The 15,289-nt window shown below is 43.6% G+C and overlaps 1 protein-coding gene and 1 pseudogene across 1 annotated transcript; one reads left to right on the top strand and one right to left on the bottom strand.

Moving 5' to 3' along the window:
* The first annotated feature begins 1,655 nt into the window (after window positions 1-1,655).
* Window positions 1,656-11,830, top strand: LOC118385369 (protein huluwa-like). The gene is made up of 3 exons (XM_035772462.2): window positions 1,656-2,887; window positions 2,975-3,182; window positions 10,854-11,830. The coding sequence occupies exons 1-3, from the start codon at window positions 2,270-2,272 to the stop codon at window positions 11,018-11,020; spliced, it is 993 nt and encodes a 330-aa protein (XP_035628355.1). The 5' UTR covers window positions 1,656-2,269; the 3' UTR covers window positions 11,021-11,830.
* The window catches only part of LOC118384882 (transitional endoplasmic reticulum ATPase-like), a 49,760-nt pseudogene continuing 46,300 nt past the window's right edge, over window positions 11,830-15,289 (bottom strand).

The raw sequence follows: 15,289 nt of genomic DNA, 5'->3' as shown, positions 1-15,289 counted from the left end.
ATATTGATCTTGACACCATGTCTTATTTTGAGGTGTTTTGATTGATGTCACGTCTATATGCTAATATGGCAAAACATTTGCTAGCTAGCTAACCAACAACTGTAACAACGTATTTGAGAGACAAGTGCTCAATGTGCAACTTTATGTTTTCAATAAACATTGTTAATAAAATGTCAACTATATTTCATATCCAATTTAAGCCAACCCCGTCTGTTTTGCTCCATTGTCACGCACATGTCGGTTCAGTTAACTACTGCCACCTAGTGTTAAATGCTACTAAAATGACTCAGAAACTATATTCTAGGGCCCATAGGTGCATCCCAATATGCTAAAAAAAAAAGATTCCTTTCCTGACTCCTTTCTTTTCATCTGCATTAAGCTAAACACAGGGTAGGTGAAAGCAATGTGTACTACTATGGGGCATATATATTTTCCTATCCAACTCTTTCACATCAGTGCAAATGAGGAAAAGGAGAGAGAAGAAGCTACTTTACACTATTGAGATGCAGCCCCATTCGCAATCATGTAATCTTTCCTTCACTTCTTAGGGTAGGAAAAAATTGAACACGAACTTAGTTCATGTTTTAAAGTTGGAGTTGAAAATTCTGAAAAACAGATGGTACAATGGGCAGCAATACTTTCAAACAAGCTAGAAAAAGGAAGCAGGAAATATTTAAAAGAGCGCTCCCCTGTGGACTGTTGAGAGATTTCCACTCCTCCGTGGTTGATGCTGGGTTTTCAGCCAGGTCAGCTGTGATAGAAGTCAGTATTCGACGTCTATCCATATCTGAGGATATCGGGATAAGGTGGACATTTTACCGTCAAATAGGCCTCTGACTCCAAAGGTTGCAAGTTCGAATCCAGTGATAGAAAGTTGTTTTGAGATTTTTGTTTTAAGCCCATCCCAAACTTTAACCATTAACATTCAGAGTGAATGCCTAAACTTAACCTTAAACACTTTGAAATGTGACGTTTGTTTTACACAACATAGAAAATTGCCACCACAGCCACCGACTTGAGTCAGTCTTTCCCTGATAAATAGACCGAGACAGTGAGACAGACATTGACAAATGGTTTGAGATGGGAAGGCAAAACGTCACAAAATGCTTAGCAATAAAATTTAACCGACCATGGAAGCATCATCCTCATCTCACAAGAGTGTTGTTGATTCTGAAGTCTTGTCTGCTTCTTTCCTTGTAGACTTACCACTATGTGTATTTGTGTGCCAAATAGGACAACGTGATCACAGAGAATTTTGTATTATTCTGAATCTTAATCCGATACACTCCTTTTAGAATTATATGTTACATTCCGTATGGTATGTATTAATTTGTGGATGTCCATCACCCATTTCGTTTGATATGTTACTAATTACAATTGGTTTTATATGTGAATCTGAAAAACATGTAATATGTTAAGAATTCTAGTTAGGTGGCTAATGTTAGCTAGCTTAAAGGGGTAAGAGTTAGCTAAAAGGGTTAAGGTTAGGGGAAGGATCAGCTAACATGCTAAGTAGTTGCAAAGTAGCTAAAAAAGTACTAAGTAGTTGAAAAGTTAATAATTAGCTGAAATGCTAAAGCTGTCGGTGATGAGTTTTGAACTTGCATCACTTGGGTTGCTTGACCTTCACATATCCATCTATCTTAAGCAACCATACCAAATGTAACATTCCGTAATAATTTGATTCTCCTGGATGTATGTTTACTATGTAACGTCTTGTATATTAGACCAGGCTGAATATGAAGGTTTCGTGTAAATATATGCCAATGACCATAAAACCGCGTGGTTGGGCCAATTCGTTATGCTGTAATTCCAAATCCTTGTGCCATAATATTTACACACCTGTACGTCACCGGCAGCCTGGATATGAGAGCGAGATGTGGGTGATGTGATTGACTATTTGTCACCTATTCTACAGGACAGACAAGCATCAAGCAAGCGGACATTAAACTCGTCACCTGCGTTTGGGGTTATTATTTCATGCCTATACGCACATTTTCGAGTAGGCCTTCTTTCGGCTGTCCGTGCATAAAAATGAATTGTCCACGTAAATACTTAATTTGGGGTAAAATAGCTATTGAAGCAGAAAATAAAATCTACCATGGCCACGGGGTTCGCCAAGTACAAAACCCAAGCAGTCATTCTGCAGAGTTCAATCACGGACCCTGGATAGTGAAATTGATTGGTCCCACAAAACACCTGCGCTCTCACAGATAAAAATCACAATTTTTTGCGTCTTGGAATTAAATCCTATAAACTATATGACGAAATGTCGCAAATAGACCCTTCAACACCACCCTCAAATCTGAGTGAAGGTTTGTCAATTATAAGATTAAGACTACTTCTTATTTTACTCATACCGTGCGTGGTTCTTCTGCTGCTGTTTAACTGTTTGTTCCTGGGTTACAAGTTACACATGTTTTCAAAGAAGAACAGAAAAAGACAAGACAACGAAAGTATTTTACAGTCTACTCTTTCGATGCGCCAGAGAATGGCCATAATATCAGTGGCGCCATTTGTCCCAAATCAAGATGGGAAAGGAGGTTATATCTCTGTTTCAGAGCCTATTTTGGCGCAGGCCTTGAGCTCTCCACGTTCCTCTTCAAATGACAAGGCAGCAGTGGAGCAGAGTATCCGATTCGTTCGTCTGGTTGGGGCCACAGACGATGGTGGTTCGGAGTCCCTGGGGGCTCCGAGCGCCATATTTGCGACAACAGCCGATACCAACTCCAGGATCGAACAGCCCCGTAGGTCAAGCGTGTACAGTAGGAATAAAATAGGGTGGCGCAGAAGCGCCCCTGTCCTACCGCAGTCAAGTGATTCAGAGGCAGAACTGCCTAACCTTGTGCCACCCAATTCACCTGCGCTAAATGATACACACTCAAGGGTAAATTCATGGTTCAAGCCTAATATTAGCCACAGTAACCATTGAACTCTGTCTTGGATGTAATGTGTGACTGTTTTATGCACGCAGGTAACACCTGACCAGAGGCACATGCGTCGGTGCAGCACCATGGAGCTGCAATATGTATTGAACAACACAGAGGAACACAAGTTTGATATGGTTGAATTCGAATGTGAATATGCCAGTAGCATACCTCCAGAGACTTCATGCTTTGTTGCATCTGACAACTCTTCCACAATGGGTCCTGGATTGGACAGCGACTTTGGAGCAAGCGCAGGTGAGTTGACATCAAATCAAAATGTAGTGAAATGCTTACATACAAGCCCTTAACCAGCAGTGATAAGAACAAAACGTGTTAAGTAAAAAATAGATAAGTAGAAAATAAAAGTTACAAATAATTAAACAGCGGCAGTAAAATAACAAGCGAGGCTATATACAGGGGTATCAGTACAGAGTCAATGCGTGGGGGCACTGGTTAGTCGAGGTAATTGAGGTACTATGTATGTACATGTAGGTAGAGTTCAAGTGACTATGCATAGATTATAAACAGAGAATTGCAGCAGCGTAAAAGAGGGGTCTGGGGTAGCCCTTTGATTCGTTGATCAGGATTCTTATGGCTTGGGGATAGAAGCTGTTAAGAAGCCTTTGGGACCTCGACTTGTCACTACGGCATACTAGACCAGTGGTTCTCAAACTTCCTTGCATTTAAACAGCTCGCACACTTGATACAACTTGTCAAATAATAATCAAGCCCTTGACTAGGTGAATCAGGTGAGCTAGTTCAGGGCTACAACAAAACTATGACATGTATGGGGGACCCCAAGGAGAGGTTTGCTAAACACTGTACTAGACCATATATAGCTGTTGTGTAAACGTACTAGACCATATATAGTACTGTTCAAAAGTTTGGTGTCACTTAGAAATGTCCTTGTTTTTGAAAGAAAAGCACATTAAAATAACATCAAATTGATCAGAAATACAGTGCAGACATTGTTAATGTTTTAAATGACTGTTGTTGCTGGAAACGGCTGATTTTCAAAAATAAATAAAAACATTTGTAAAAATGGAATTATCTACATAGGCGTACAGAAGCCCAATATCAGCAACCATCACTCCTGTGTTCCAATGACACATTGTGTTAGCTAATCCAAGTTTATAATTTTAAAAGGCTAATTGATCATTAGAAAACCCTTTTACAATTATGTTAGCACAGCTGAACACTGTTGTTCTGATTAAAGAAGCAATACAACTGGCTTTCTTTAGACTAGTTGAGTATCTGGAGCATCAGCATTTGTGGGTTCGATTACAGGCTCAAAATGTCCAGAAACAAAGAACTTATTCTAAAAATTGATATTTTTTTATCCTCAACAATCTACACACAGTACACCATAATGACAAAACAAAAACAGGTTTTTACAAATGTTTGCAAATTTAAAAAAACAAATACCTTATTTATATAAGTATTCAGACCCTTTGCTATAAGACTCAAAATTGAGCTCAGATGCATCCTGTTTCCATTGATTATCCTCAATGTTTCTAAAAGTTGATGAGAGTCCACCTGTGGTAAATCCAATTGATTTGGAAAGGCACACCTGTCTATATAAGGTCCCACATTTGACAGTGCATGTCAGAGCAAAACCCAAGCCATGAGGTTTAAGGAATTGTCCGTAGAGCTCCGAGACAGGATTGTGTCAAGGCACAGATCTGGGTACGGGTAAAAACATATTTCTGCAGCATTGAAGGTCCCCAAGAACATAGTGGCCTCCATCATTCTTACATTTAAGAAGTTTGGAACCACCAAGACTCTTCCGAGAGCTGGCCATCCGGCCAAACTGAGCAATCGGGTGAAAAGAGCCTTGGTCAGGGAGGTGACCAAGAACCCAATGTTCACTCGAGAGTTCCTCTGTGAAGATGGGAGAACCTTCCAGAAGGACAACCATCTCTGCAGCACTCCACCAATCAGGCCTTTATGGTAGAGTGGCCAGACGGAAGCCACTCCTCAGTAAAATAGGTTTTGTTGTGCCCTCTTCACGACTGTCTTGGTGTGCTTGGGCCATGTTAGTTTAATGGTGATGTGGACGCCAAGGAACTTGGCTCTCAACCTGCTCCATTATAGCCCTTTGATGATAATGGGGGCATGCTCGGTCCTCCTTCTCCTGTAGTCCACAATCATCTCCTTTATCTTGATCACATTGAGGGAGAGGTTGTTGTCCTTGCACCACACGGTCAGGTCTCTGACCTCCCTGTAGGCTGTCTCATCGTTGTCGGTGATCAGACCTACCACTGTTGTGTCATTGGCAAACTTAATGATGGCGTTGGAGTTGTGCCTGGCCGTGCAGTCATGAGTGAAGGAGAGTAGAGGAGGGGACTGAGCATGCACCCCTGAGGGGCCCCTGTGTGGAGGATCAGCGTGGCGGATGTGTTGTTACCCACCTGGGGATGGCCCGTCATGAAGAGAGAGATCCTTGATGAAAACCTGCTCCAGAACGCTCAGGACCTCAGACTGGGGGCGAAGGGTCACCTTCCAACAGGACAACAGCTCTAATTACACAGCAAAGACAATGCAGGAGTTTCTTCAGGAAAAGTCTCTGAATGGCCTTGAGTGGCCCAGCCAGAGCCCGGACTTGAACCCGATCAAACATCTCTGGAGAGACCTTAATAGCTGTACAGCAATGCTCCTTATCAAATCTGACAGAGCTTGAGAGGATCTGCAGAGAAGAATTGGAGAAACTCCCCAGATACAGGTGTGTCAAGCTTGTAATTGTCATACCCAAGAAGACTCGATGCTGTAATCGCTGCCAAAGGTGCTTCAACAAAGTACTGAGTAAAGGGTCTGAATACTTATTTAAAAACTGATAACGTTCACATGTTTTATATATTTGCAAAAATTACAAAAGTATTTTTGCTTTGTCATTATGGGGTATTGTGTGTAGATTGATGTGAGGGGAAAGAAACAAATCAATTTTGGAATATGGCTTTAACGTAGGAATATTCAATGTTGCCTTGGTATGCAACTCCAGTGTATATTTGGCCTTGTTTTAGGCTATTGTCCTGCTGAATGGTAAATGTCTCCCAGGGTGTTTCTCAAAATCCATACGGCCTTGCTCAGAGCACACAAATTGGAGCACGGGATTATAGTAGGAGTTCAAATCAAAGTATGCAAAATGGAGCACGGAGGGCACTTCTCCTACACGCACTCCATTTGTACATATTTTGAAGCATTTATCGCTGCAAGCTTCAACATAAAGTAAAAAATTACACAAAATCAACATTTCTTCAAATCAATGATGGCCATTATTTGAGCTGAGACGAGAGAAAATGCAATCAATCAATCAAATGTATTGATAAAGCTCCTTTTATATCAGCCGATGTCAACGTACTATACAGAAACCCAGCCTAAAACCCCAAACAGCAAGCAACGCAGATGTAGAAGCACGGTGGCTAGGATAAACTCCATAGAAAGGCAGGAACCTAGGAAGAAACCTAGAGAGGAACCAGGCTCTGAGGGTTGGCCAGTCCTCTTCTGACTCTGCTGGGTGGAGATTAACAGTACATGGCCAAGATGTTCAAATGTTTATGACCAGCAGGGTCAAATAATAATAATCACAGTGGTTGTAGAGGGTGCAACAGGCCAGCACCTCAGGAGTAAATGTCAGTTGCTTTGTCATGGCTGAGCGTTCAGAGTTTGAGATAGCAGGTGCGGTAGAGAGAGTTGAACAGCAGGTCCGGAACAAGGTATCACACGTTGGTGAGCAGGTCAGGGTTCCATAGCCGCAGGCAGAATAGTTGAAACTGGAGCCACAGCACGACCAGGTGGACTGGAGACGGCAAGGAATCAGGCCAGGTAGTCCTGAGATATGGCCCCAGGGCTCAGATCCTCTGGAAGGGGAGAGAGAGAGAGAATTAGAGGGAGCATACTTAAATTTGCACAGGACACCAGATAAGACAGGAGAATTACACCAGATAACAGTCTGACTCTAGCCCACTTACACAAACTATTGCAGCATAGATACTAGAGACTGAAGACAGGCGGGTCAGACGACAACCCCGGACAGGGCCAACCAGGCAGGATATGACCCCACCCACCTTGCCAAAGCACAGCACCCACACCACATATCCGCAAATCACCAACTTACTACACTGAGACAAGGCGGAGTATAGCCCACGAAGATCTCCCCCACGGCACAAACCCGAGGGTCGCCAATCCGGACTGGAAGATCACGTCAGTGACTCAACAAACACAAGTGACGCACCTCTCCTAGGGATGGCATGGAAGAGCACTAGTAAGCCAGTGACTCAGCCCCCTTAATAGGGTCAGAGGCAGAGAATCCCAGTGAAGACAGTGGAACCGGCCAGGCAGAGACGGCAAGAGCAGTTCGTCGCTCCAGTGCCTTTCCGTTCACCTTCGCACCACTGGGCCAGACTACATTCAATCATAGGACGTACTGGAGAGATGAGTCTTCAACAAAGACTTAAAGGTTGAGACAGAGTCTGTCTCTCACATGGATAGGCAGACCATGCCATAAAATTGGAGCTCTATAGGAGAAAGCCCCGCCTCCAGCTGTTTGCTTAGAAATTCTAGGGACAGTAAGGAGGCCTGCGTCTTGTGACCGTAGCGTAGTTGTAGGCATGTACGGCAGGACCAAATCGGAGAGATCGGTAGGAGCAAGCCTATGTAATATGCTTTGTAGGTTGGCAGTAAAACCTTGAAATCAGCCCTAGCCTTAACAGGAAGCCATTGTAGAGAACCTAGCACTGGGGTAATATTTACATTTACATTACATTTAAGTCATTTAGCAGACGCTCTTATCCAGAGCGACTTACAAATTGGTGCATTCACCTTATGACATCCAGTGGAACAGCCACTTTACAATAGTGCATCTAAATCTTTTAAGGGGGGGGGGGTGAGAAGGATTACTTTATCCTATCCTAGGTATTCCTTAAAGAGGTGGGGTTTCAGGTGTCTCCGGAAGGTGGTGATTGACTCCGCTGTCCTGGCGTTGTGAGGGAGTTTGTTCCACCATTGGGGAGCCAGAGCAGCGAACAGTTTTGACTGGGCTGAGCGGGAACTGTACTTCCTCAGTGGTAGGGAGGCGAGCAGGCCAGAGGTGGATGAACGCAGTGCCCTTGTTTGGGTGTAGGGCCTGATCAGAGCCTGGAGGTACTGAGGTGCCGTTCCCCTCACAGCTCCGTAGGCAAGCACCATGGTCTTGTAGCGGATGCGAGCTTCAACTGGAAGCCAGTGGAGAGAGCGGAGGAGCGGGGTGACGTGAGAGAACTTGGGAAGGTTGAACACCAGACGGGCTGCGGCGTTCTGGATGAGTTGTAGGGGTTTAATGGCACAGGCAGGGAGCCCAGCCAACAGCGAGTTGCAGTAGTCCAGACGGGAGATGACAAGTGCCTGGATTAGGACCTGCGCCGCTTCCTGTGTGAGGCAGGGTCGTACTCTGCGGATGTTGTAGAGCATGAACCTACAGGAACGGCCACCACCTTGATGTTAGTTGAGAACGACAGGGTGTTGTCCAGGATCACGCCAAGGTTCTTAGCGCTCTGGGAGGAGGACACAATGGAGTTGTCAACCGTGATGGCGAGATCATGGAACGGGCAGTCCTTCCCCGGGAGGAAGAGCAGCTCCGTCTTGCCGAAGTTCAGCTTGAGGTGGTGATCCGTCATCCACACTGATATGTCTGCCAGACATGCAGAGATGCGATTCGCCACCTGGTCATCAGAAGGGGGAAAGGAGAAGATTAATTGTGTGTCGTCTGCATAGCAATGATAGGAGAGACCATGTGAGGTTATGACAGAACCAAGTGACTTGGTGTATAGCGAGAATAGGAGAGGGCCTAGAACAGAGCCCTGGGGGACACCAGTGGTGAGAGCGCGTGGTGAGGAGACAGATTCTCGCCACGCCACCTGGTAGGAGCGACCTGTCAGGTAGGACGCAATCCAAGCGTGGGCCGCGCCGGAGATGCCCAACTCGGAGAGGGTGGAGAGGAGGATCTGATGGTTCACAGTATCGAAGGCAGCCGATAGGTCTAGAAGGATGAGAGCAGAGGAGAGAGAGTTAGCTTTAGCAGTGCGGAGCACCTCCGTGATACAGAGAAGAGCAGTCTCAGTTGAATGACTAGTCTTGAAACCTGACTGATTTGGATCAAGAAGGTCATTCTGAGAGAGATAGCGGGAGAGCTGACCAAGGACGGCACGTTCAAGAGTTTTGGAGAGAAAAGAAAGAAGGGATACTGGTCTGTAGTTGTTGACATCGGAGGGATCGAGTGTAGGTTTTTTCAGAAGGGGTGCAACTCTCGCTCTCTTGAAGACGGAAGGGACGTAGCCAGCGGTCAGGGATAAGTTGATGAGCGAGGTGAGGTAAGGGAGAAGGTCTCCGGAAATGGTCTGGAGAAGAGAGGAGGGGATAGGGTCGAGCGGGCAGGTTGTTGGGCGGCCGGCCGTCACAAGACGCGAGATTTCATCTGGAGAGAGAGGGGAGAAAGAGGTCAGAGCACAGGGTAGGGCAGTGTGAGCAGAACCAGCGGTGTCGTTTGACTTAGCAAACGAGGATCGGATGTCGTCGACCTTCTTTTCAAAATGGTTGACGAAGTAATCTGCAGAGAGGGAGGAGGGGGGGCGAGGGGGAGGAGGATTCAGGAGGGAGGAGAAGGTGGCAAAGAGCTTCCTAGGGTTAGAGGCAGATGCTTGGAATTTAGAGTGGTAGAAAGTGGCTTTAGCAGCAGAGACAGAGGAGGAAAATGTAGAGAGGAGGGAGTGAAAGGATGCCAGGTCCGCAGGGAGGCGAGTTTTCCTCCATTTCCGCTCGGCTGCCCGGATAATATGATAAACACTTTTGGTTCTAGTCAAGATTCTAGTAGCCGTGTTTAGCAGCCGTCTGCCCGGTACAAACGGTGATAAAGACTTCAACATAGGAATGACCAATATCAAAATTCAGACTATGGTCTCAGTGCAGAAGAATTAAAAGGAAGGTTCTAAGTAAAATTCTCGGTGAACATTTGCCCACTGAAGTCAGTTACGATGCCGAACTGCAGTCAGGTTAAGACCCTGGTGAGGGTGACGTGCATGCAGATGAGCTTTCCTGTGATGGTGGTCCAAACCCACTGTTTCATCAGCTGTCCAGGTGGCTGTTAATCAGACGATCCCGCATGTGAAGAAGCTCTGGTGGACATTCCTGCAGTCAGCATGACAATTTCTCACTCCCTCAGAACTTGAGACATCTGTGGCATTGTGTTGTCACAAAACTACACATTTTAGAAGGACCTTTTCTCTCCAGCACAAGGTGGACCGGTCAAATTAAACCTGTGTAATGATCATGCTGTTTAATCAGCTTCTTGATATGTCACACCTGTCAGGTGGATATATTCTTGGCAAAGAAGAAATGCTCACAAAACAGGGATGTAAACAAATTTGTGCACAAATTGAGCGATTTTTGTTTTGTTTTTGTGCATATGAAACATTCCTGGCATATTTTATTTCTGCTCATGAAACATGAAACTTCACGTTGCATTTTTATATTTTTGTTCAGTATGTGTGGGGTACAGAGAGGGAGTCATAATGTTAAACACTATTATTGCACACAGAGTCCATGCAACTTGTGAGCAACTTTTTATTTCAACTTTTCATTTTTTATAATTTGTACAAATATCTTAAAATAATACCATGTGTGTAGGTCAGTGACACAAATCTCATTTTAATCCAGGCTAACAAAATGTGGAAAAAGTCAAGGGGTGTGAATACTTTCTGAAGGCACTGTACAGCAATAGATATTGGTGAGCTATGTCAAGAATCCAGGATATAAATATGCGGTGTATAAACAGTGTAACTTAAATGCAATTTAGTATAAATATTACACATAGCTTGTCAAATACAGTATGGATATTACATTTTCCAATTTAAGGGATTCCCTTTCGCATACCTAATTACGCATGTGCTTCTACAGGTGTCTCACTCCGAATTCTGTCTGCAGACAGCGACGGTCTCACCAACAGAATGTGGGCTTCGGGAATGGATTGGGACTATTATGACCCGTGCTACGTGAGCGAGAGACACATACCCAAACAAAAAGATCACAAACCTGCATTACATACCAAGCATTATTGGGTATGATGCCAGAGAATTACACGTTTTAATCTCATTTAGATTTTTTTTATATACTTTATTTACAAAGTCAGGCTGTACATATTTTTCTCCAAATATTTAAAACTAATAAGAGCACTAAACAGATCACTTACCAAATGTAAAAAAAAACGTATTTTTATAAATAAACCAGTTTAAGAGAAGTTTAGTAAAGATTTGCTAATTCACTAATGTAAATCACATTTATTCCAAGACACTTACTTGTATGATTCACTTGTTTTGTAATGCATTCATTTCACACAACTTTCAATGTTTAAAAAATTGTTTGTGGTACACTTGAATAAGCACGTTTTGATTGTGCACAAATGTCTTGTACTTTTCACTTAAATGCACTATTAAACATTCAATAAAGATTGTGTATTGGTTTCGCGGTTGAACTTCACCAGTTCATTTATTGTTTTCATTTCATACAATTCAATTTTCACATTTCTTTAACATTATATATATATATTTTTTTTTTAAAGTCATAAGCAATCCCTCTCCTTTGATTACAGGCTAGTATTGAATCCGTCAATAGTGGCTAGTAAGAAGGCAGATGTACTCTACCCAATCCCCCACAGCCTTCTGTGTAAATCCTTATAAGGTTTGAAATTAATACATGTCTCCCAAAGCCAGAATACAGACAAGCTGCAACATGCGGTCTCTAACTATTAAAGGGTGGTGAGAGAGGTTTGTAAATAATATTAAATAGGGTTTTTCTTAGTTTTAGTTGTGGTATTAGGTGTGTGTGTGTGTTGCGGCATTATACAGCTTTGCCAGAATGTATGTGAGGAAACTTTGGTCCACCGAGTGGTTGTGTGTTGGTCCACAGTGCGGTTTAACCATAGAGGTCGTCGTCGTTGTCCTCATTGAAGACTGTACCACCGCTGCCACCAGCAGAGCCCTGGCTGGGCCCAGCGCCTGGCGCAGAGCTAGTGGGGAACCTGATATAAGGAGAGGACGGGAAAGTAACTGTTTAGCTCAGTACAGTACATATCAAGGGGAGCCAGCTTGGTTGCGCCAGAACATTCCTCATGTAAACCTTATGGCATGTTAGCTGTATTTTGTAAGAAGAAAAGTTCATTGAGTGATCCCACTGGGTGTATATAGGCTATAAATGATCTAGGATATATGAGAGCAGAAAAAGTTACCCAACAGTATTATTCAACATCATCATCCTCTATGTGTTCTTACCGGAAGCTGCCGAAACCTCTGCTCTGCTGTAATGTCTGTGCGAACATCTCGTATTTGCGGATGTCGTTGTCGCTGACTGAGCGGCGGGTGAAACGCATGGCCTCCTCAAAGTGGTCTTTACGGATCTCTGGGACAGGGTCATCCTCCTCAACATCCTGTGGGGGCAAAGGCAATGGGGGCATAAATATCTAAAATAACATCACACTTTCTCTTCCTCCAGTATGTGTGTGAATTGTGTGGTAGCAGAATCAGAATTAGTTAGGTAACATTGATAAGATGTTTTATTTACATAATAATGCTTATGTGAGATATTTGTCATTAGGATGTTTTCTTTTGGATAATACTGTTGGCAGTTTGCAGTTATCCCTTCTCTGCTAGGGCTTACTCACTAGGGGCCCAGAGAGGGGAGAGGTCAGGCTTGTGTTCATATCTCAAGGTATCTGTTAAACCATGTGATGCTATGAAGAATATCAGGAGGGGAGGAGGACAGAATGGAGGCTTGTCTTCTTATGGGAATGTTTCTAACTATTGTATGTCCCCTCTGAGGTTGCCCTTATCTTGATTTAGCATATGACCTAAGAGGCTCACTGTCTCGGTGAGCTTGTCCAGGAGGGGGTGTATTTGAGATGGGAGTATCTAGAATTGACAATTGATATATGCCATTGGATGAGGTAATGGTTTGGTACTGTGTTGTACCAAGAATGAGATAAGAACTTCATTATTTTAAGACCAAACTGAACGATAATTTATAGCTAATCTGGCTATGGGATACTCCTCTCTCAAGTAAAGTCTTCCTTTGTAATGTTCCTAAGATCTGTTATTTGTCATGTGAGTTGAGGGGTGTGTCTTGGCTATAAATGATACTAAGCACTCAGAGAATTCATTTATAGACACTGAATTGATCTGAGAGTCACAGGGCTATGGTGAAGCTCATATAATTAAATATGGACTTTATACTATAACTGACTTGTGTGTGGTTTGCTCTCTCAATGTTTAGTAATACAGGAAATGACCACGACAATTGGTTTAAGGTTCAATGCATTATCCCTACTCTTCTTCCTGTGTATAAATAATGTATAGAAATCTTTCTGGTTTATTTGTCCGTTAAAGAAATGTCCAGGTTGATTTACTGAGTGATTTAATAATTAAGAGATTAAGACACATTGATTAAGACACCAAGACTGGCTTTGTAGCATCTCCAAACTCATCATTGAAGGCCTGGGTATGTCCAAAATCTCAAATATAACATATATTTTGATTTGTTTAACACTGTTTTTGGTTACTACATGATTCCATGCGTTATTTCATAGTTTACAATGTAGAAAATAGTACAAATAAAGATAAACCTTGAATGAATAGGTCTGTCCAAACTTTGGACTGGTACTATATATAAACGGTTTCCCATGCTTGTGCAATGAACTATAAACTATTAATGAACATGCACATGTGGAACGGTCGTTAAGACACTAACAGCTTACAGACGGTAGGCAAGTCACAGTTATGAAAACTTAAGACACTAGAGGCCTTTCTACTGACTCTGAAAAACACCAAAAGAAAGATGCCCAGGGCCCCTGCTCATCTGCATGAACGTGCCTTAGGCATACTGCAAGGTGGCATGAGGACTACAGATGTGGCCAGGGTAATAAATTGCCATGTCCATACTGTGAGACGCCCAAGACAGTGGTACAGGGAGATGAGACGGACAGCTGATCGTCCTCGCAGTGGCAGACCACGTGTAACAACACCTGCACGGGATCGGTACATCCGAACATCACCAGGAACACCAGGAACGCACAATCCCTCCATTAGTGCTCTGACTGTCCTCAATATGCTGAGAGGCTTGTAGGCCTGTTGTAAGGCAGGTCTTCACCAGACATCACCGGCAACAACGTTGCCTACGGGTACAAACCAACCGTAGCTGGACCAGACAGGACTGGCAAAAAGTGCTCTTCACTGACGAGTCACGGTTTTGTCTCACCAGGGGTGATGGTGGGATTCGCGTTTTTCGTAGAAGGAATGAGCGTTACACCAAGGCCTGTACTCGGAGCGGGATCGATTTGGAGGTGGAGGGTCTGTCATGGTCTGGGGCGGTGTGTCACAGCAACATCGGACTGAGCTTGTTGTCATTGCCTGCAATCTCAATGCTGTGCGTTACAGGGAAGACATCCTCCTCCCTCATGTGGTACCCTTCCTGCAGGCTCATCCTGACATGACCCTCCAGCATGACAATGCCACCAGCCATACTTCTCGTTCTGTGCGAGATTTCCTGCAAGACAGGAATGTCAGTGTTCTGCCATAGCCAGCGAAGAGCCTAGATCTCAATCCCATTGAGCACGTCTGAGACTTGTTGGATCGGAGGGTGAGGGCTAAGGCCAACCCCCACTTAGAAATGTCCGGGAACTTGCAGGTGCCTTGGTGGAAGTGTGGGGTAACATCTCACAGCAAGAACTGGCAAATCTGGTGCAGTCCATGAGGAGGAGATGCACTGCAGTACTTTGTATCTGGTGTGGCCACCAGCTGCATTGACTGTTTATTTTGACCCCCCTTTTTGTTCAGGGACACATTATTCAATTTCTGTTAGTCACATGTCTGTGGAACTTGTTCAGTTTATGTCTCAGTTGTTGAATCGTGTTATGTTCATACAAGTTACGTTTGCTGAAAATAAATGCAGTTGACAGTGAGAGGACGTTTCTTTTTTTGATGAGTTTACATGCATACAAACATACAGTTGAAGTCAGAACTTTACATACATCTTAGCCAAATACATTTAAACTCAGTTTTTCACAATTCCTGCCATTTAATCCGAATAAAAATGGCCAGTCTTATTTTAAAAATGTGAAATGTCAGAATAATAGTAGAGAGAATGCTTCTATTTCTTTCCCACATTCCCAGGGGGTCAGAAGTTTACATACACTTACTTAGTATTTGGTAGCATTGCCTTTAAATTGTTCAACTTGGGGTCAAACGTTTCAGGTAGCCTTCCACAAGCTTCCCACAATAAGTTGGGTGAATTTAGGCCCATTCCTCCTGACAGAGATGGTGTAACTAAGTCAGGTTTGTAGGCCT

The sequence above is a fragment of the Oncorhynchus keta genome, chromosome 6 (genome assembly GCF_023373465.1).
Source record: "Oncorhynchus keta strain PuntledgeMale-10-30-2019 chromosome 6, Oket_V2, whole genome shotgun sequence".
In the NCBI taxonomy this organism is placed as follows: domain Eukaryota; kingdom Metazoa; phylum Chordata; class Actinopteri; order Salmoniformes; family Salmonidae; genus Oncorhynchus; species Oncorhynchus keta.
The sequence above is the reverse complement of the archived record's forward strand: the minus strand, read 5'-3'. Positions and strand labels throughout refer to the sequence as shown.